At 40.0% G+C, this 21290-nt stretch overlaps 1 protein-coding gene across 1 annotated transcript in view; it reads left to right on the top strand.

Annotated features, from left to right (window-relative positions):
* Positions 1-3363: 3363 nt before the first annotated feature.
* The window catches only part of LOC124605549 (lipase maturation factor 2-like), a 77043-nt gene continuing 59116 nt past the window's right edge, over positions 3364-21290 (top strand). The window contains exon 1 of the mRNA XM_047137306.1: positions 3364-3603. Within this exon, the coding sequence (XP_046993262.1) occupies positions 3510-3603 (94 nt within the window). The 5' untranslated portion in view covers positions 3364-3509. The remainder of the gene's footprint in view (positions 3604-21290) is intronic.

Raw genomic sequence — 21290 nt, 5'->3', positions numbered from 1 at the left:
ACACGAATCAGTTGAGGAAATTGCAAATAATGACTTTCAGAAAATTATGAAGCGGTTCTCTGCAAATGGAGTGTTGAGATATCGACAGTCACAAGTCAGTATATCTACTCATTGATGATATTTGTAATCTACAAATTCACTAAATTTTGAGAAAACACAGTACATACAATTCTGTACAGTAAATGGTATAACACCATTGATAACTATAGATCTTGAACAGAAGTCTGTTGCTAAGGCAGAATCTTCAGAGTTTTTGGGCATGTGCATTGAAGAGAAATTGAAATGGAAGAAACATTTGATGATATGCTGAAGTGGTCAGATTCAGCTACTTATGCTATTTTTGCAAATTTTGATGATAAATGTATCAGTGAATTAGACTACTATGCCTGTTTTCATTCGCTGTTTTCTTATGGCATTATATTTTGGGGTAATTCATTACTGAGAGAAAAAGTATTCATTGTACAAAAGCATGTATTCAGAATAATTGCTAGAGCCCAACCAAGATGGCCTTGCAGACATTTATTTAAGGAACTCAGAACATTCACAGTACCTTCGAAATATGTATACTCACTTAACGAAATTTGTTATTAATAACCCATCCCAATTAACAAATAATAACAAAGTGCATAGTTACAATTCTAGAAGAAGGAGTGACCTTCGCTACTGACAACGCCCGAGATTTAAAAACAAATTAAAAGAATTTCTGAATGACATTTCTACTCAATAGATGAATTTTTAGATATGAAGAGGTAACTGTAAAAAAAATTATATGTGTAAAGAAAACATGTTAAATTGACATGTACCACATCTTTACAAAATGTCGTATCCTGATGTGTGAACAAGTGTTAAGGTAATGTACTGTATTGTTAACTCTTTTCTTTTTTTAAACCTTGAATGTAATAACATATACCTTGCATTTTCATTGTTTGTGCTATTGTTTGTTTTTCTTCTATTTTTACCCACTTAATACTGTTTTCATTGATTTGTCCTATATTACAGTACAATCTTTGTACAAAATGTAATATTATGGGACCAAATACAAATCAGTCAATTAGACTTATGACATGCTTCTAGATTCTGAAAATACTATCCTTGTAACTTGAATTTTCCCAGGAAATGGTTCCATAACCATTAATGACTGGAAATATTCAGAATAAATTAGTTTCATTTTAAAATCTCCTACAGAAGGAATCATGGACACTGAAGGCAAAGTTGAATCAGGATACTTCATAATTGTAGGTAGTGATTTTTTCCAATTTTTCAGTCTATAGTTCAAAAAACTTAACTCTTTCTACTTCTTGTATTTCAGTGCTCAAGAAACTAATTTTGAAGGTAATGTAGTTCTGTTAGAAGTACTAAACCGTTTACCCAGAGTCTTCTCAAAATTAAATGATTATCAATTAACCTTCAACCATCTGTTGATGGTCTCAAATACTTCAGTAGCTGCCATTTCAGGGAGGGTAATGGTACTATTTTTCATTCCTACTATTGCACCATCTACAAAATGAACATAATTTGTGTCATCTGAAGCTGTAACTGGGAGATCATTTATGTATATCAGAAAAAACACAGTACCCAAAATCGGATCTTGTGGTACTTATTTCTGATTGCTTCAAATCCTAAGTACCGTACCTATAGTTATGTGATTGACATGGAACTGAAGCACATTGCTTTCTGTCTTTATGGTAAGATAAAAACAATGAATCTTCTGTCCCTGACATGGAACCAAAATACATTGCTTTCTGTCAATATGATAAGATAAAAGCAATGAGTCCTCTGTGACTAATATTCTGTATAATATTTTTGTTAATATTTGCACTAAATGAAATTTGTAATATAATACATCTTATGCAAATCCTATAGCTCTATAAGCTCCTTTAAATTACATGCAATATGATTTATGAGGAACTGTTTTAGTTTCCTCTTAAATACATAATGGTTTCCCTTGTTTTGCATTTGGATATCGTGCTTCACATAGTCAAATTCTTTACCCAAGTCACAAAATATTCCCAGTGGTAGTAATTTCTGATTTATTGATTAGAGTATATCATCTGCCAAGGTAAATGTAGCCTGTCCAATTGAGAATCATTTTTTAAATCCAAACAGTTTGCTACTGAGAATATTTTTCTGTGCTAAGTGTGTTTAAAGACAAGATTACATTATCTGCTCCAAAAGTTTTGAAAATACCTGTAGTAATGAAGCTGGTAAGTAATCCTTTACTAAAATTTTAAATCAATTTTTGTTAAGTTGCTTGATAACAGCATGTTTTAGCATCTGTTAAGCGCTGTTGTGAAAAGTTTCATTGCACAAGTAATTCAACAATTTATTAGGTTCATTATTTTACTGGTACTGATGTCTTGATAGTCACTTGAACATTTATTTTCAAGAGAGTTGATAACGTCAAAAATTTCTTTTATAGTTGTACAATGAAGCTGAAATTTGTCAGACTAGCATTGAAAGATTTTATTAGGAAGTGTAAACTCTCTGCTAAGGAAGGTTTCAAACCTGAATTATCTCCTACTGATAGAAGAAAGGTTCTGCCATTTTAGGGCCATCTCTGATCAGTTCATTATCTACCTCTACGAAACTTTCTTAATTTTCATTAATAAAGGATCTGTCGAGAAGTAGCATTAGTCTAATATTGTCAGACATGAAGTAAATATGCATTACATGTTCATCATAGCATCCAATGAAGGTGACAAAGGCCTTTGTAAATGGCTTATTCGGTCGCGCACCTAGCCGAGTTTTTCGATACTACGATAAATCTCCTCCTCATAGAGATGTCTGCTGTTTCTAGTTTCTCCTGTTTGGAGTCAATAAATGCATGACCGAAGTGATGGGGTATTGGATCATGCTAAGCATTGTAGTTCCACATGGAAAAAAAAATTGTCTCTGTGAAATATCTATCCAGACTTCTGTATCGAACTGGCAACTGCACCATTCCTGAGCATTAGTGGCTTTGTCATTCGTTTTTTGATGCGGAATTTGAAATCAAATGAGACCTGCCTATCAAGTGATTTTGTAGGCTGTCTAAGGCAAGATGAAAGTAGTTAACATTTGCACTAAATCAAGTATCCTGTTGTTTCATGCATGGCGTTCCGTAAATACACAATATTTCCGTTTTCTGTCCACCACGACTGACTACCGGCGATTGAATAGTCGCTAGTATAATGTATTTTGTACACGTCACAGTACAGTTTCTTTAAAATCACTTATTGCTGACCAAAATACTTACCAACTTAATGCAGGTTCATTTTAAGTAATGCAGCTGGCCTTTTCATCGTCTTATTTGCGTGTGGTCTGTGTTTGCGCATTTGGTCAGAAGACAGGCAAGACGAGAAAAGGTTGGTGCCACTGCTTACTCTTAGCGTGGGTCAGCTAGAGGCGGGTGCAAGGCGGGCGTGGGTACTGGGTAGTGAGTGTAGAATGTGAATAGTGCTTTGGCGCAGGTGACGTTTTAAGGACTGTTGTGCGTGTGTTTGTGTTTATAGTAAATTCCAGTTAGAACCATGGCGAATATTCGCTATACAAGAAATCTTTTTCTGCGTGGAATGAGTGTCGTGTATTTATTCGCATTCGCTTCATTGTATGTTCAGATTCCAGGTAAGAATCAGCATATTATGTTTCATGTTTTGGCAGTATTTGATATCAACAGTGTGTTAGCTTTTAACTTATACAACATGCATATTACATTCGTGTCTGATACAGTTGGAAGTTGTCACGTCTACCTTAGGCAAAATATTTTGAGTGAATAAATTATGTTATTCGTGTTAATTTCCGTTGCATTTATTACCCTAAAAAGTTTAAAGCCGCTTGAGTTGATAGATGTTCGTTGTAGCATATTTATGAAAAATCTGAATCGTTGTTATTGCGGAGCGGTGTTTGTAGTGGGGGGTAACATACGTCTTCCTCGCTAACTACTTAACCAAGAAACATCTTCGTTGTGCAGATTAACAACGTGTAATTGCAGTGACATGTTTCTTCGACGCTTATTTAATTTGGAAGATAGACACGCTAAAATGAGTGAGCAAAGGCAGCGTTTGTTTAGAAATGGGTATGCTTATTACGTATAGCCTAGTCATGGGTGGGTTTTTAAGGAAAATTGAGCTGCAGCTTGCCCATTTACCTTCATAAGGCACTTGTGCCATTGAACGACAGCCGACTTGGATTGAATATGTTATATTCCATTGTAACCGCTTCAGTCGGAATATCTGTTTAGTACTGTGACGGAGTATCGACATTAGGTAATGATATGGGCCTTTTGTACTATATTCCTATCGATGCCTCTTGTAGGCACTTGTTAAATCTACAGGCTCACACTTTTCTGCTAAACTGTCAAGAAACTGGAAGATGTGAGGGAAATAAACTTGGAAACGTTTGTCTACTAATGAGGTCTCGACAACTTTACGTCCCTCCCCCCCCCCCCCTCCCCGTCCTCTCGCTCTGTCATTAAAAACCAAAAAACTGGTGATGTAATTCATTACTGTGACTCTTGATAATAGCAGCCCCATTTGGTTTATAAAGTGCTGAATACTGAAATAATTAAAATATGCGTTGTGGGGGGGGGGGGGTGGTGGTAATAGTGCCAAACTTATAGCGATAGCTGTTAACAAAGAATTTAGAGATCATATTTCAACACTCTCTTAGTTGTCTTTCCATCTGAAGTCTTCATTGCACAGTATGTCAGTCTATAGCTGTACTCTCATTGTCATATTTTCTATTTACAGCTGTTTAGATACATAACATTAAGGTGTGAAAGCTGTTGTGTGTTTAAAATATTCTTCTGCCTGATAGCTGGTAGCGGGGATGAGTTATTTGGACACTCAGTATGTTGACATTCTCTCTTGTTGCTTTTCCTTGTCAATAAAAAAGAAAGTTCAGTGAGTAGCTGAAAAGTTCTTGTAATTGAACAATATATGGCAACAGTATTGTGATTCTTCCTTATGTTTTGGTTTTCAGCTTGGTTTAAACTGACACGTTTAATCTGTTAAATATGAATTTACTCAAGTTAGATTGAACCTGGTACTCCCTGATTACGAAAGCAATATATAATAGTTGATTGATCTGAAGGCATAAAATGTGGTTTCATTTGCCCATATCGTTGCCAGCCACTTGTCTGAAAAGTCCAGCTCTACTTAAGTTAGGTCATTTGCTCACAGAGAATGAAGTGTAGTTCCATGGCAGAGTAACTCTTTCTTTTATACATGTTTTATTATGTTTTTTAGTTTTTATGCAACAATTAGATGACATAACATTTACAATTTTAGAGACTTGCAGCATTGTGATTTTATATTGATCCAGAGTCTCTTATTTGTAAACAAGTTTTTCATGTGACAGGATAAAGGCATCTGGTTAATGGCTGTTTAGTAAGTTTAGGATTAAATAAATTGTTGAATACTTTGCAAATACAAGGGTTGGAACTGAAATAGTGGCAACTGTTCATTCACAACTGTTACAAAAGAATTACATGTTTGCACCTGTTACTGTAAGCTAATTCAAAGTAGTCACCAGCGTTGTATAGAACCTGTTGCCAGCTATGTGGAAGGTGTAGTATACCGTTAGCAGAGCCTGTTCTGTTGATGGCGCGAATGGAGTGGTCTACTGCGTGTCGAATCTCTGGAACAGTTCTGAAGCGAATACCACGGAGTGGCTCCTTTTTCTTCAGAATCAAATCAAAGTCACAAGGACTTAAGACTGGGGAGTATGGTGAATGGTACAGTACTTCCCAGTCCCATTGACCGAACAGAACCCCAGCTTGCTCTGTATGCGCCCGTGCATTGTCATGCAAAATATGGGTGGGTTGTGCAGAAACTGTCGCTGCTTCTTTCGCAAAGCTAGTAGCAGGTGATGCTCCAAAAATGAGCAGTAATGCTGTGCATTGACGGTCTGCTGTGCCCAACGTGCCACTGTTCAGTATGGCAATGCCAATTCCCCAAATGCCTCTTGAAGACCTTGAGGACACTGTCGTGCTGTACAACCTCTGGCACATTCAATCTCGATCCAACTCCATTGTTCCTGTTTCGACAACAGTGACACCGTTACATTAGACCGCTCGCTCACAAGTGACTCTGTTTCCCTCGATTGTGATCACGCTGGTGACATGGGACGGGTGAGTCCATTTGCTCTGAGCTATAAGGTAGGTATGTCAGCAACGTGTGCTATCAGTGACAGTAGTTGATTCAAATGCATAGTGTCTCCACAGCAGTGTTGCTACTATTTAAGTTCCAACCTACATAGGCCTATCTGATTTCTGAAAGAAGCTTGAATTTAACCAGTAGTTGGCCTAGGAATAGTGCTGTGCAGAAATTTAGTGCCAAAATCATCCGAGCAGCCTGCCAACACACACCTGTTGAAAAAGATATTGTGTATCCTTAATGTACCTATTAAGCAGAAATACTGATTGCATGTTTCAAAACAGTTTCCCTTTTGGGGAAAAAATACATATAATCAGTGTATGACAACTATGGAAATAGAAATTGACAATCGAAACATGAAATTGTAAAAAAATTACTTCGTGCTGTAGAAGTTTCTATTCTTACTGTGTGTGTGTTGAATATCTATTGTGTCCTCTGCAATAACATAGCTATTCTTGGTAATCATTTAATAGCAAAGTCTTTTCAGCTGTTTTATTTTAGAATTTTATTGCCTGTATACTCAGATCATCTTGCTGTCTTTTCCTGAAGTATGGCCTTCAGTAATACAACAACTATTTGGTATAATGTTTTCTGTGTCTAAGCCTTGATGTTAGCATTGGAAACAAAATAATAAATTTTCAGAACCCAGTAGGAATAATGCTAGAGTAATTGGATCATAGAACTTGTCCTGTACCAGCTGAAAGCAGCGCATACACAGTGGACCAATTCCAATGTAGTTATCCATTTGTTATTAAGGCATTGACGTTAATACATATTTTTTTTGGTCCACATTCAGAACACCGCACATGCCTCTCCCCGACCCACCCCCATCTCCCGCTACCCCAGATGCCCCCACCACCACCCCCAATCTAAGTAGGGGCTGTAGTGTTGATAATTTAAGGCGTGCTTCATGACCCTAAGTGACTTTTCCCCCATCACTACAGTGTATCTGGCAAATCCATGGAACATATAACTAAGTAACCGTGAATAATGTATGAGGAATACTAAAGGGTCCCAATTCTGAGTTTCATAATACATAGGCCTAGTCTTTTTTTTATTATCTTTAATGGGTTAGCTATCACTTGTCCCTTGGCTGTCCAGAAGAAATGCTGTACCAACCAATGTTTTGTGCAGATAAAGTGCCCAGCATGACAGTGCACCCCTTATAGACTCTAACCCTTTTGCAGTGCACATGCTTAAGAAGAGCTCTGCAAGAGACTTATTTCAGTTACACAGTCAGATGTAAGAAATGCCTATCAAGAGAGAGACTCCAGAACATTCTAATCTTATGTAAAATTACCTGATTAATTGAAAACTTCCATTTGATCACCTATTGGTCAGTATCATGATAAAAATGAGAAACAAAAGCTGGTCCAGAATTCTGAATTACGCTTTTAAAAATACATTTACACTGGATGATTATGCTGTGCTTTGATGTTTCACTGCTGAACTTTCAGGATGTGATTTTGAATTAACAGCAGGGAGGTAACAACAATAATAATAGTAATAACAACAATGTTCACCCTAATATGGAATGATTTGTAAAATTAACCCCTTTCCTAATAAGTGCGAGTCAAGGATTTCTAATTCATCTACTAGTTCAGTGTAAAGGTGCCTTACCAGAGCCCAAGAGGTCGGACAACCAGCTAGCCGACCCATTCGACAGTTTGTGGACACTGGTGACTGCTTGATGAACCCTAACTGCCTGCACTGAAGGAGTGTAGGCAGGTATCAGTCGTGGCAAGCAGGTAGAAGTTCCCTGGTCGAACTGAAAGGTCTGGACCATGGACCTGAAAGTGAGTAAACTGCCCATACACAAGCAAGCAGGTCAGGGCGGATGCACTCCGTGAGCAGCCCAGCAGATCAGTCTGGCTGTGTTTGGGACTCGTAGGTCAATGACCACAGGTACTTTCCCTTGCAGGCAAGGTCAAAGGGCAGTCATACAAAATAATAGATAAATGTGCCAAATGTATGCCTGTAGGCTAATGAATATATTCTGAACTTGCGTGATATTTGCAAAAAAAAGAGAGAGAGGGGGGGGGGGGGGGAGCGAGAGCGCATTTCCTCAAAACTTAGTATTTGAGGATGAACTGTTGATGGTACAGATATTACTGCAAGATTAATTCTCATAACCGCTATCTTTATTGTAATGGGTGTGGGTATTGATCTGTATTAGGACCTGATTTTGTGTAACACCATTTGAGTATTAGTAAAGATATTCTTGATTCAAAAAAGTTAGGTAGTTTCATGTTTCACAGATCATATGTATGATAAATTGTAATGATGTGGAATGAGTCATTTTATATTTAATTTTAAAAATACTTTTTAAATATGGCCACATGCTGATCACTTACTAGTGTGTTGATTATTTACAACAATCCTCTTGAGGGAATAAATACACGATGAAGCAGTAGTCAGAATGCCCAACGTCTTAAACAAGTTTACAAGGTGATCTTGAGTGAGCACACACACACTTTTTATTTTTTTTTTATTTTTTTATATATAAAGCAATGAAGACTTTATTTCTTGGAGAACTTGGAGATGAGTTACCACAGAACAGTATGCCGTATGATAGTACTTTACGGATACCTGAGAATTGTGAAGTTTCCACCCTGTTTACTCTTCGTCACTATGTGTTAACCATATCATTAGTGTAGTGTGTAGATGTACAGAACTGAATATGTTGTGTGGTTTTTATTATTATTTTAACTTGATGAGACCATCCGTAGAAAACCAGTCAATGGCACTCTAAGAACATTGTTTGCCATTGCTTTATTTATGCTTGGATTGATTACAATACTAGGTTCACTTGCAAAAAGCTTGTTGTATGCGGACCATAAATTGAGACTTTGGGTAATGCGTATGTGATTTTTTTCCCATGGCAGAAAAATCTCCTCTGATTATGCTTGTTGAATTACTAAGTATAATTTTATAAATACTTTTGGTTAGATATGATATTATAATTTTGTTGGCTATGACATCAGTTCCACGAAACCTCAGTTTATCTAGGTGAATATTGTGATTCGCTAAGTACAGTGCCTTAGTTAGGTGACAGAAAACACCAACCAGTGCTGCTCAGTTTGTTTCTACACCATGAGTAACTTAAAGTGCATATTCTGCTGTGTGTCTTAAACCGAAGCATGTGGTGATACTATAGTGCATCTAGGTCTGTTTATTGCCTTTGTAATATCCTCTTTTAGTCAGTCCCAAATATCTTAATCCCAATTCCCCCCCCCCCCCCCCCCCCCCCCCCCCCAAAATCAGAATCCAGAAACTATCATGTTACTTTATGTCAGCAGTGAATTACAAACTTTCAAGCATCAGCCATCCATGCTAGTGACAAAGTATCATCAAATTGGGTACAGACATCGCGACAGCTCAATAGCTGTACCAACTCACTCGCTTTTGGTTTCCCTGGAAAAATGTGTTTCATACTCGCTAACATTACAAATGTCAGCAATGCAAACTTTCTCACAAATAAGCATAACCAACTTGGTTGTAGATGTACATGGTCTCTCTACATTTAGTCTGTCAGAAAGTGCACAGAAACCAGCATGCAGAGCATCATCTGGGTTAAAACTACTAGCCCCAGACAGCATTCATTTGTAACTCTGCTCGATTATTCAAACACGTGTTATGAAAACATCATGGAACCTCTGACTTCTTGTAGGTGAAGCAGTATCCATTATGACGTACTGTTTTTTTTTAAATGGAAATATACTGTCAGATCTTGTTAAGATTTCAAAGTGGTACATAAATTAGCAACTTTTCTAATTGTTTAGAAGTGTAAATTTGTGCCCTTCTCAGAATAAAAAATGGTGGTATTATGTGACTACAATTGATGACTGTCAGTGATTACATTTACTCAATCGCTATACATAGGTAAAGCAGGTTGCAGACCTAGGTTCATTGTAAGAAAATGGGAAAAGGCAACCAGTGGAGGCAGTTCACAAAACACTTGCGTGACACATCTTGGAATATAGCTCAGGCGTGTGGGAGAGACATACCTAATAACTCTTAGCAGAGGATTTTGAACTTACACAGCAAAATGTTCACAAGGTGTTTCACCCCCCCCCCCCCCCCCCTGGAGGAGAGTCATTGAGATCCTGAAAAATAAGAACTGGCACATGCTTGATGAATATCTAAAACTATTCCTGAACAGCCAAGTTTCGAGAATCAGTATAAAGTGAGAAACCGAAGGATATATGACAATTCCCTAAGTATCGCTCCTGTGGGTACTGCAAGACAATGTACTCTGCAATTCACAATTAAGTGCCTGGGGGGGGGGGGGGGGGTCATCAAACTGCCTTTAATCTGCTTCTCGGCCATTCCTCTCTCAAACTGTATGGGGGGGGGGGACTTAAATATTTCCATTTGAGCTCTGATTTGTCTTATTTTATTATGATGATTATTTCTTCTTGTGTTCCAGAAGAGGACAGACAAGTGTAATGTAGGCGGTCTATTATATTTTCTTGTAAGTGTTCTGTCAATAAATCAGTCTTTGGTTTGCTTTCCCCACAACAATATCTAAATGATCGTTGGAATTTAAGTTATTCGTAGTTGTAATCCCTAAGTATGTGGGTGAGTTTACAGCCTTTAGATTAGTGTGATTTATCGTGTAACTGAAATTTAGCAGATTCGTCTTGGTGCACATGTGGATGACTTGACACTTTTCATAATTTAGAGTCAGTTGCCACTTTTTGTACCATACGGATATCTTGTCTACATCATTTTACAGTTTGTTTTGATCATCTGATGACTTTACATGATGGTAAATGACAGCGTTACCTGCAAACAATCGAAGGCGACTACTCATATTGTCTCCTAAATGTGCTTGTTGAACAGGAACAACAGGGGGCCTATACCCCTTCCTTGGGGAACAGCAGGCATTACTTCCATTTTACTTGATGAATTTCCATCAATTATTACAGACAGTGACGTTTCCGACAGGAAATCGTGAATCCAGTCTGACAACTGAGACAATACTCCAGAGGCATGCAATTTAATTAGAAGTCACTTGTGAGGATTAATGTCAAAAGCCGGCTGGAAATCCAAAAACATGGAATCAGTTTGATGTCCCCTGTCAATAGGACTCATTGCGTCATGAGATTAAAGAGCTAGTTGTGTTTCACAAGAACAATATTTTCTGAATGCGCATTGGCTGTTTATCAGTAAATCATTTTCTCCAAGGTGATTCATAACCTTTATTGTGAGTATGTTCAATCTCTATTGTGAGTATTCTGAGTTCTGAACACAGGGTAACAGAGCCTTTGCAGTGCTACTTCCATTTCTGTGCTGCGAGTCTAACTTTTGACTGTCGTTGTCCTCCCCTCAGGGACTTGGCCTTTAATGGTTGGGTACAGGTTTGGTGAAACAGGCATGCCTATACTGTAGGCCAGAGAGCACCACTACCCTCCATTACTGTAAATTCTGGGCATGCTTCAGTGACCATCCTTGGGAATGATAATGGAGTGTTGTATCTTGGAGATGGGATGTTAGCTCAATTGTGTGGCTTATAAAGATGGTTTAACTCTCTGCAAAAGAAATCCCCCTCAGTCTCAAGGTATGCTACACGCTGACAGGGTAGGTGACTGTAGAGACAAAAATGTTGCAAGCTGAATTTGAGGAAACTGCCACACTCTTGTTTAAGGAACTGACTAAGACAAGTAAGGTTCTGCCTGGGTAAATATTTATTTCTCTCATGCATTGTGGGAACAAAATGATTCTTACATTTCAAACTCAGACTCCCTATGGAAAATATGGACTGTTGTGGAGTAGTAACAGCCAACCAAGGCCAGACCTGAGAAAATACACTATTAGATTTATGGTGAAGTAACAGGGTACAAGTGTGCTAATATTCATTTATAATAGTTTAGGGAGAGTAGGGATTCTTTGAAAAAAATCTCTCCTTTCTACATTCATAAAGCTTTGGAAACAGGGAGTCAACAACTTTGAAATACCACTCTAATGGTCAAAACAGCTACGACGCAACGAGATCCAATAATTTTTAGGATCCAAAAAATTAGGTGAATATCCAAATGTAGTCCAAACACACAATGCCTTTAATATAGCAAGGGATTAGTCCCCTGCCATGATATATTGGAAATTAATCTGAAACAATTAGAGAAAAGAATGTTATTATGTTGGCATCGCAGAGATAAAGAACATTATGAGTAAAGTAAGTCAGTAACAAGAAAAAAAACTGGCATTCATTTAAATGCAGAGTATCTTCATGTACCAGAATATATCCAAAGTTGCAGTTATTTTCCTCAAAAGTTAGAACCTATCTACCAGACTGTATGACATGTTGTAAGTCCCAAACGTTTGGACATACAACTCCTGATTGTAACAGTGACTTCATGTGTGGGAGGTGTATATCAAAGGCACAAGAGATGCAGAACCCTGTACATCTCCTCCAAAGTGCGGTAATTGTTCAGTGAATCATCCCGTGTGAAACAGACTGTTGCAATTTCCAGAATTTGTTGTTAAAAAACCATTCATAAAAAGTAACACCTCAATCCAAACTCAAACATCAGAGTTGTACACAAATAGATGTTCTTGCAGCTGCACTTGCAAAAGGGCAGTTTCCTCTGAACCCCCAAATGCTCTGAAACAAACAGGTCTTCCAAACACAGACATTCACCATCAGGAAGCTGACAAGTCAATATGTATATCACAGAATTCAAGTCCCCCTGCGGGTCTGGGGTCTAGAATAGGCCCAAGGCCTGCCTGTCATAAGAGGCGACTAAAAGGAGTTTCCGCCTTTGTGTGATGGTCACTTGTAGGGTTTGACTTCCATTTTTCAAAATTTTCCCGAAGAGCGAGCCAATTGGGGAAGGGCGCCTTACATGGTGCATCGTGTCCATTGTGCATTGAGATTTTTAGCCCACTTTCTCATCATCGCATTGCAGTCCCATTCATTCTCCATCTCTTTGGCGAGGACACCTTCCTCGGTGCATTTTCCACTATGCAGTGTGATTTTCTGTGCCGACGATGACCATGGACTTCTTTGCACCTCATATCCAGGACAGTAGCCAGTCCGTTGTGGGGTGCCGCCATGTACCCTGTTGGTTGTAACCCCCTGACAACACAGGGAACACTCTGCTGATTCCTGCACCATTAACTCACCACGTATGCCAAGGAGTAGATGCCTGTCACCCTGGGGCATCGAGACTCCCGTCAATGGCCATCCTGCCAGGTGGCCTTTGCTGCAGCTAGGTGACACCCATGGGGTAGGCCCCTGGTCTGAGTGGGTGCCATGAGGGCGGATGACACGCTATGAAGTGTAGTACGTCATCTCCTGCTGGTGATCTGCCGCCAGCAGTCTCTAAGCGGGAAAAGTCTAACTTTAATGCTAAGAAATATGACCCCAAGTCGTTCCCATCCCTGACCATGGGAGAAATGCCAGGCTAAGGATGGCACTAAAGCTTATTTGCCCCAGTACCTATTATGTACGAGAGTTGATGGGGAATCTTTCATGTCCAGGATGCCTCAGTTTTTTGTGGAGCATTTGGAGGACAAGTTTGGGGAGGTGGAGGACTTGTCCAAAATGTACTCTGGGTCAGTTTTGATATAAAAAGCATCCTCTGCCTAGTCATGGGCATTACTCACTTGCGGCAATTTGGGCGATGTTTCTGTTACCATCACACCTCATAAAAGCTTAAATATGGTCCAGGGTATTGCCTTCCACAGGGACCTTCTTTTGCAGTCTGACGGCGAGCTGCACGCCAACTTAGAGCGACGAAGAGTTCATTTCATCCGGCGTGTCCATCGTGGTCCAAGGGATCACCAGGTTGCCACCAGTGCATTCATCTTGCCTTCGAGGGTGACACATTGCCCGAGACAGTCAAGGTGATGGCCTACTGCTGTGGCGTCAAGCCATATATCCCTTCCCCGATATGGTGCTTTAAGTGCTAGAAGTTCGGCCATATGTCTTCCAGCTGTACTTCCAGCCCCACCTGTCGAGATTGTGGACGTCCATCACATCCCAATACTCCATGTGCCCCGCCTCCCATCTATGTCAGTTGCGGAGAGCATCATTCACTTTGCTCGCCAGACTGCAGTATTTTACAGAAAGAGAGGAAAATTGTGGAATATAAGACCCTGGACCAACTGACCTACACTGAGGCTAAGAGGACATTTGAGCGCCTACATCCTGTGGCTATGACCTCCTCATATGCCGCCGCTATGAGAACAATTGTCGCCTCATCAGTTCCTCGAATTCCTGTCGCCTCTCAGAACCGGGAGACTACATCTGCCCCCTTGATGGTAGGGGGCACTTCCCTCCCTGCTGCTCCCGCACCACTTACTTCGGGAGCAACACCCTCCAACCATTAGGGATTTCAGCCCCCACTTCTGAGCAAAAGGAGCATAAGGCTTCTTCGGCTCCTTTCTAGGAAGGGGTCCCTTGGGTCACACCCTTCCCAGGTTTCTGCTAATGGGAAAGATGACACCCGCCAGTGGCTGAAGAGCCCAAAAGCTGCTGGTTGTAGGGCTTCACGCACAACTTCAGTCCTGGAGACTGATTCAGTGAAGTCCCCCCAGCCAGGAAAACCCAAGGAACAGCGCGAGAAATCAAAAAAGAAGGCCCCTAAGAACAAGGAAATTGCGGTGGCACCCACTCCGCTGCTACCTACAAGATCTGCGTCTGAGTATGAGGTGGAGATTTTGGCGTCCGCTGAGGTCCTGGATCTTGCCGGACCCTCAGACACCATGGATATAGACTGCTCAGGCAAAAAGTCGGTGGCAGCAGGTGACCTGGCACTGCGGACCCGTGCCCTCCATGCCTATAAGGGATATTACAGGAACCATAGCGACTATAATAGTGTGTTTATGTCCTAATGTCCTAAACTCAGTGTGTAGTGAAACTGTGTCTCCTCTTGAAGCTGTGGATGTCAGAATAAGGACGACATAGGAAATAGCTGTCTGCAATGTTTATCTTCCTCCGGATGGTGCAGTACCCCTAAATATATTAGCTGCACTGGTTGATCAACTCCCTAAACCTTTCCTACTTATGGGAGATTTTAACACCCATAACCCCTTGTGGGGTGGCAGAGATGTCGAAACTTCACTGTCTCAGTTCGACCTCTGCCTCTTAAATACTGGGACCGCCACACATTTCATTGTGACTCATGGTAGACACTTGGCCATTGATTTATCAATTTGCAGCCCAGGACTTCTCCCATCTATGCACTGGAGAGCACATGATGACCTGTGTGGTAGTGACCACTTCCCCATCTTCCTGTCACTACCCATGCATCAGGCTCGCGTACACCTGCCCAGATGGGTTTTAAACAAGGCGGACTGGGGAACTTTCACCTCTGATGTCATTGTTGACTCTCCCTCACGTACCATCGAAGTGATGGTTGAGCAGATGACTACCACAATAGTTTCTGTGGCAGAAAACGCGGTCCATCGCTCTTTAGGGTATGCCCAGTGAAAGACAGTCCCTTGGTGGTCACCAGAAGTCGCTGAAGCAATTACAGAGCATCGGCAAGCTTTAAGGTGTCATAAGCGACACCCTTCCCTAGAACATCTGATAGCCTTTATGCGGCTCCGTGCCCATGTACGTCAGCTTATAAAATGATGGAAACAGGGAGTGTTGGGAGATGTTACTTGTCGACCATTGAGTGCCATACATCACCTTCCCAAGTCTGGATGAAGATCAGACGTCTTTTAGGGTACCAGACCCCAACAGGTGTCCCTGGTGTTACCATCAGTGGCGTGCTATGTACCGATGCAAAGGCAATTGCCGAGCACTTTGCTGAGCACTGTGCTTGAGCCTCTGTATCAGAGAACTACACCCCCCCCCCCCCCACCCCCCCCCCCCCAGCCTTTTTCACCCTCAAATGGCAGATGGAAAGAAAAGTCCTCTTGTCCACTACACACCACAGTGAACCCTATAAGCCCCATTTACGGAGTGGGAGCTCCTCAGCGCACTTGCACATTGCCCCGACACAGTTCCTGGGCCGGATCGGATCCACAGTCAGATGATTAAGCATCTCTCGTCTGACTACAAGCGCCATCTCCACGTCATCTTCAACCGGAACTGGTGCGATGGCATTTTTACATCACAATGGCGGGAGAGTACCATTGATCTGATGCTCAAACCTGGTAGAAACCCACTTGATGAGGATAGCTATCGACCCATCAGCCTCACCAACGTTGTTTGTAAGCTGCTGGAAAGTATGGTGTCAGCGGTTGGGTTGGGTCCTTGAGTCATGTGGCCTACTGGCTCCATGTCAGAGTGGCTTTCCCCAGGGGCGCTCTGCCACTGGTAATCTTGTGTCCCTAGAGTCTGCCACCTGAATAGCCTTTTCCAGACACCAACACCTTGTTGCCATCTAGATTGAGCTACACAAATCATATGACACCACCTGGCGACATCGTATCCTTGCCACATTACACAGGTGGGCTCTCAGAGGCCCGCTCCTGATTTTTATCCAGAATTTCCTGCCACTCCATACTTTCTGTGTCCAAGTTGGTGCCTTCCATAGCAACCCCCCCCCCCCCCCCCCTCACCCCACCCCCCTGTATCCAGGAGAATGGTGTCCTGCATTGCTCTGTATTGAGTGTCTCACTGTCTTTAGTAGCCATTAATGGTCTAGCAGCAGCTGTAGGGCCATCTGTCTTACCCTCTCTTTATGCAGACGACTTCTGCATTTCATACTGCTCCACCAGTACTGGTGTTGCTGAGTGGTGCCTACATGCAGCCATCCACAAGATTGGTCCTTGACAGTGAAACGTGTCTTCAAAGATAAGATGATCAGAGGATCTCTAGTGTCCACTATTATTACTCACCTTCCAGTGGAGCGACTATTCTTGAACCCCTGCAAGCCATAAAGTAGTTAGGAATCAGGCAAACAAGCTTTTAGTAAAGAACAATATAGGAAATACCAGAGTTATCCCAGAGTATTCGAGTAAGCATCCAGCTTGGTTGATAAAATAAGACAAAATAAATTTTAAGTTACTTGCTTAGAGAAAGTCGAATAAGGCACTGTTGGGCACTGTAATTACCCATTGTTTTTAACAGATGGTTCCAAGCAAGGGGACATGGTGGCTTGTTCCACAGTTTACCCTCATAGCATCCTAAAGATTCACCTTCAACAGGATTCATTATCTTCAGGATGGAGTTGTGTACAGTCTTGATGGCTCTCAAGCAGACACAATGTGCCTATATGAAAATGTTCCTGACAGACTCTTGACTCCCAAAACAGCCTAAAAAGCATTCAGAGAATGTATCCAGGAGAGAACCTTCTCCAGAACATCCAGAATATCCTGTTCTCTCTACAGGATCAAGGTAAAGGGTTGTCATTCTGTTGGGTTCCAGGACACTTCAGAATTGGCAGTAATGAGAATTCATACAAGGCATGATGGGAATTCAGCAACATCATGTGAAGTCCCCATATGCTAGTTATGACACTGGTGAGGGCCGTGTAGAGTATGTGGAAACCAAACTGGCTGGAAATTGGACGATTTAAAACAGACTACCTGACTGTGTCTTACTTCTGTCTAATCACATGGTTGAAACAATATCATATTAATTCTTCTTCATTTAGGGCATTACCATTTGACTCACAGCTTCATCCTTCATCACAAAGAGCCGCCAAAATGTCACACACATGGTGCCACTAGAAAATGTGCTATTTTTTAACTGAATGCTGTTTGTATGCTAACCTTAGGCCATTAAATCATTTGGCTCCAGAAATGCTCTTGGGTTTAAGTGATGATTGTAAGAGTGTAGCACTGGTTTTAAAATTTTGTGATAAATTGGGACTCATCCTCAACTTGTTGAGGAGCAGTGTTTAATGATTGAGTGGCTACATAACTGTTTTTCATATTAGTGATCTGCCAGCCACTTGTACCTGAACAAAGGTTTCGTGTTTTTATCTTAATAATCCTCATTTTGTTGAATGATTCACCTGGAAACCCTTATTCTGCCTTCAGTGTCTCATTGAAGAAAGTTTGGTTGGCTTGCTGTAAAGCTGGTGTTATCGGAAGTATTTCGATGATGTGCACCACAAAATAATTACTGTGGCTTCCTACGATTGTTCGTCGTTGTAGACAATCCAATGACCAGTTTCAGTTGTCACATAGTACATTGTACAGAGGCAGGAACTTTCAAAATCCTACAAAACATTGACTGTGGCAGTGTAATCACAGTACACTTTCATACATAAAGTCTAACGGAACAGCATCACCACAATAGTTTTAGTTTATACAGTTTTTTAACAAATAAAGTTTCCACATAAACATCACACAAATGCACAGATGTTCATGGTATCAGCAAAATTATGTGACTATAATAAATGTTACCCACTGAGTGACTCAGAGAAGTGAAATATAGTACATGTTACTACAAAGATGCTAATCATAGGAATATGTGCTGTATATTTGCATGGGGATGTTAGTCATTTATGAGCTCACCCAGCACTGAAGATTTTAGGGTAGCAATGGCCTCATAAAAACTAGCATATGAACATTTTAGTGTTTTGTAAACTACATAATGGTTTGAAAAACTGCTAGGTTAGGTTTTAGTAGTTGGACTGAGCTATATGTTTACACAAAAATTTGTTTTACAAAATATGTTATCAGTTGATAAGTTAAAAAAAAAAAAAAAAAACCAGAAAGATTTAGTGTGTCTACACTGCAAATAAGTACGGCAGCCGTATTTAGATTTGTCATCATTTCCGACAATTGATGCATATTTTTAATTAGTGAAGGGTGTCATTCGGTCCAGAAAAATTAGAAGCACAAAAGTGTAGTGTCAAACATAATGTAACAGGCATAAAAGGCAATAGAAATTTTGTGTGTTTCCTGAATTTTGATTAGATTTATATCTACATTTAATTACGTTTAGGAAAACTGAAATAGTTCTCTTTAAAGAGTTGATTGAAGGTTGTCAGATACGTGGTGTCATTTTGACCAGAATTAATGGTTAAATCATTTAAATATCTCCTTTACGTACAACAGTTTCAATTATTCCTTCTTATAGGGTATCCAGAAAGATTAAGTGTAAAATTTCAATCAGTGGGTCAAAAATTTCATAGGAATAATAAATTGGTATGAAACATAGTATGAATAGTGTTTTGGCAGATTTAGGTCCACAGTGCTCATACCTGATGTATGTAACTAACTTAAAAAAAAAAATTATCAACAAGATTGCACCAAGAGTAGATGGAAAGATTCCATCTTGTTCTTTTTCAGTTTCATGAAGCAATAGTTTATAAGATACGTAGTGCTGGATTTGTGACATTACGTGCGAGTACACCATACCAATACCTCTCTCTCTCTCTCTCTCTCTCTTTTTTTCCCCCCACAGATAAGGCACTGAAGGCACCCATGATTTTATTTAAGTGTGAAGACGTGATAGTGTGTGGGGTTTCATGCACACAGTCATTCATGTTTTTTAATTCTTTGTCTTAATATACTCATGAAAATAATTATTGTAATGTTATAAAAGGTATCCTTGTATGCATTTTAGGCTCAGCACACACTGTCAAAACCACATCACAGTTACATTACCTGTTTGGTGCCTACATATAATACATTAATACTCAACAAGGGCACATTTAACCAAGTCATTGAATGCCCGAAAACACCACCACCGCCACCACCCAATTTTCTCATAAATGGTAACACTGATGCAGTATGAAGTGGAATGATTTCATGAAATGTCATTGACATCACTGCTGAAGGACACCAGTTTATGGTCTATATTCTGGGAAAATGTGACACACCTGCTACGCAACAACATACAAGACTTTTTATGAGCACCCAACGAGGTGGTGCAGTAGTAAGAGATGTCAAAACAAAAGAATGAAGGCAATTTCCTTTTTACTACTTGGAGAAACTGCAACCTGAAGCAATTGTATGGAAGCAATTTGAACTACAAAAATATGTATTATTAATACGTCTTCTTGTTATGAGTTACTTATAATGTTCTTGAATCTCATATGCTTATAACTGTATTGAATGAATTTTCTTTGTCACATCCTACACAATGCAATTGCCTTTCCTATGAATGCTACTGAGAAAAATCATTAACTGTTACAGTTGTAGATAATCATCTTCCTGTTTGACAAATCCAAGCATCTTAGATTGACCATCAGGCACTTCCTTTCAACAAATTATGTAACTGTTATTGTTGAGATTCATCCAGGTTTTTCTAAATATTATGAGGTGGTCTGGACCAGAAGTTTGGTTCAGTAATGATTAAAATTACTCTTCAGAACTAACAAAAAGTGTTACATAGATGAACAAAGTGAAACAGGTTAAGATCGAACATTTTTCGAGAGTTGTGCAGCTTCCATTTAACAGACGAAGTGTTTTTTGCTATTACATAAAGAAGTGCCTGGGTTTGGTCTATTACTTCCCAATTTCCATTATTTGGTTGGCAAGCAAGCTGTGGTGTGGTCAGGTCAGCTGAAGATAGTGGAACTTCAAGGATGCAAGAACTGTTCCTTGCTTTAAAAAGTAACCATTATTACCAGTCTGCTAACTTTTCCACAACATCTGATTATCTGCTAATATCAATTCAAACATAATGCACAGAGAAAACTAAACATGTTCAAAACTGCTTCCGTATTGCATGACTTGTCTGATAGGAAAGATGCTCATGGCTGTTTACTTTTTCTTCAGTCTCACTTTTATATGTTATCCACTTGAGGGGAAAAAATTTCATTAATGAATAGAGATGTGTAACTAGTCTAATGTTGCAGTGTGTAGTGCATTGAAGTATGAGTTGGAAATTTCAGTAAGCACAATGTGGCAGCTACTGCTTTTTTAGCTATCAGTCTTTGAAATCTGTAACCGAAGTCTCCTATAAATAACATTAAGCCATTAATTCCTCTTGCACACGTTACTTTCACTGTAACAGCTCGAACATTTCAGTTGTGAAATGTTCTAACATGGTTTATTGTGCTGATGGTGCTTGCATTTCCGTTATATACTTCACTGAAATGTCAAAGAAACCGGTGTAGGCATGCGTATTCAAATACAGAGATATGTAAACAGGCAGAATACGGTGCTGTGGTCAGCAACACCTATCTAAGACAACAAGTGTCTGACGCATTTGTTTGTTGGGTTACTACTGCTACAATGGCAGGTTATCAAGATTTAAGTGAGTTTGAACATGGTGTTATAGTCGGTGCATGA

This window comes from Schistocerca americana, chromosome 3 (assembly GCF_021461395.2).
Source record: "Schistocerca americana isolate TAMUIC-IGC-003095 chromosome 3, iqSchAmer2.1, whole genome shotgun sequence".
In the NCBI taxonomy this organism is placed as follows: domain Eukaryota; kingdom Metazoa; phylum Arthropoda; class Insecta; order Orthoptera; family Acrididae; genus Schistocerca; species Schistocerca americana.
Note: the sequence above shows the minus strand (reverse complement) of the source record. Positions and strands in the feature narration are given on the sequence as shown.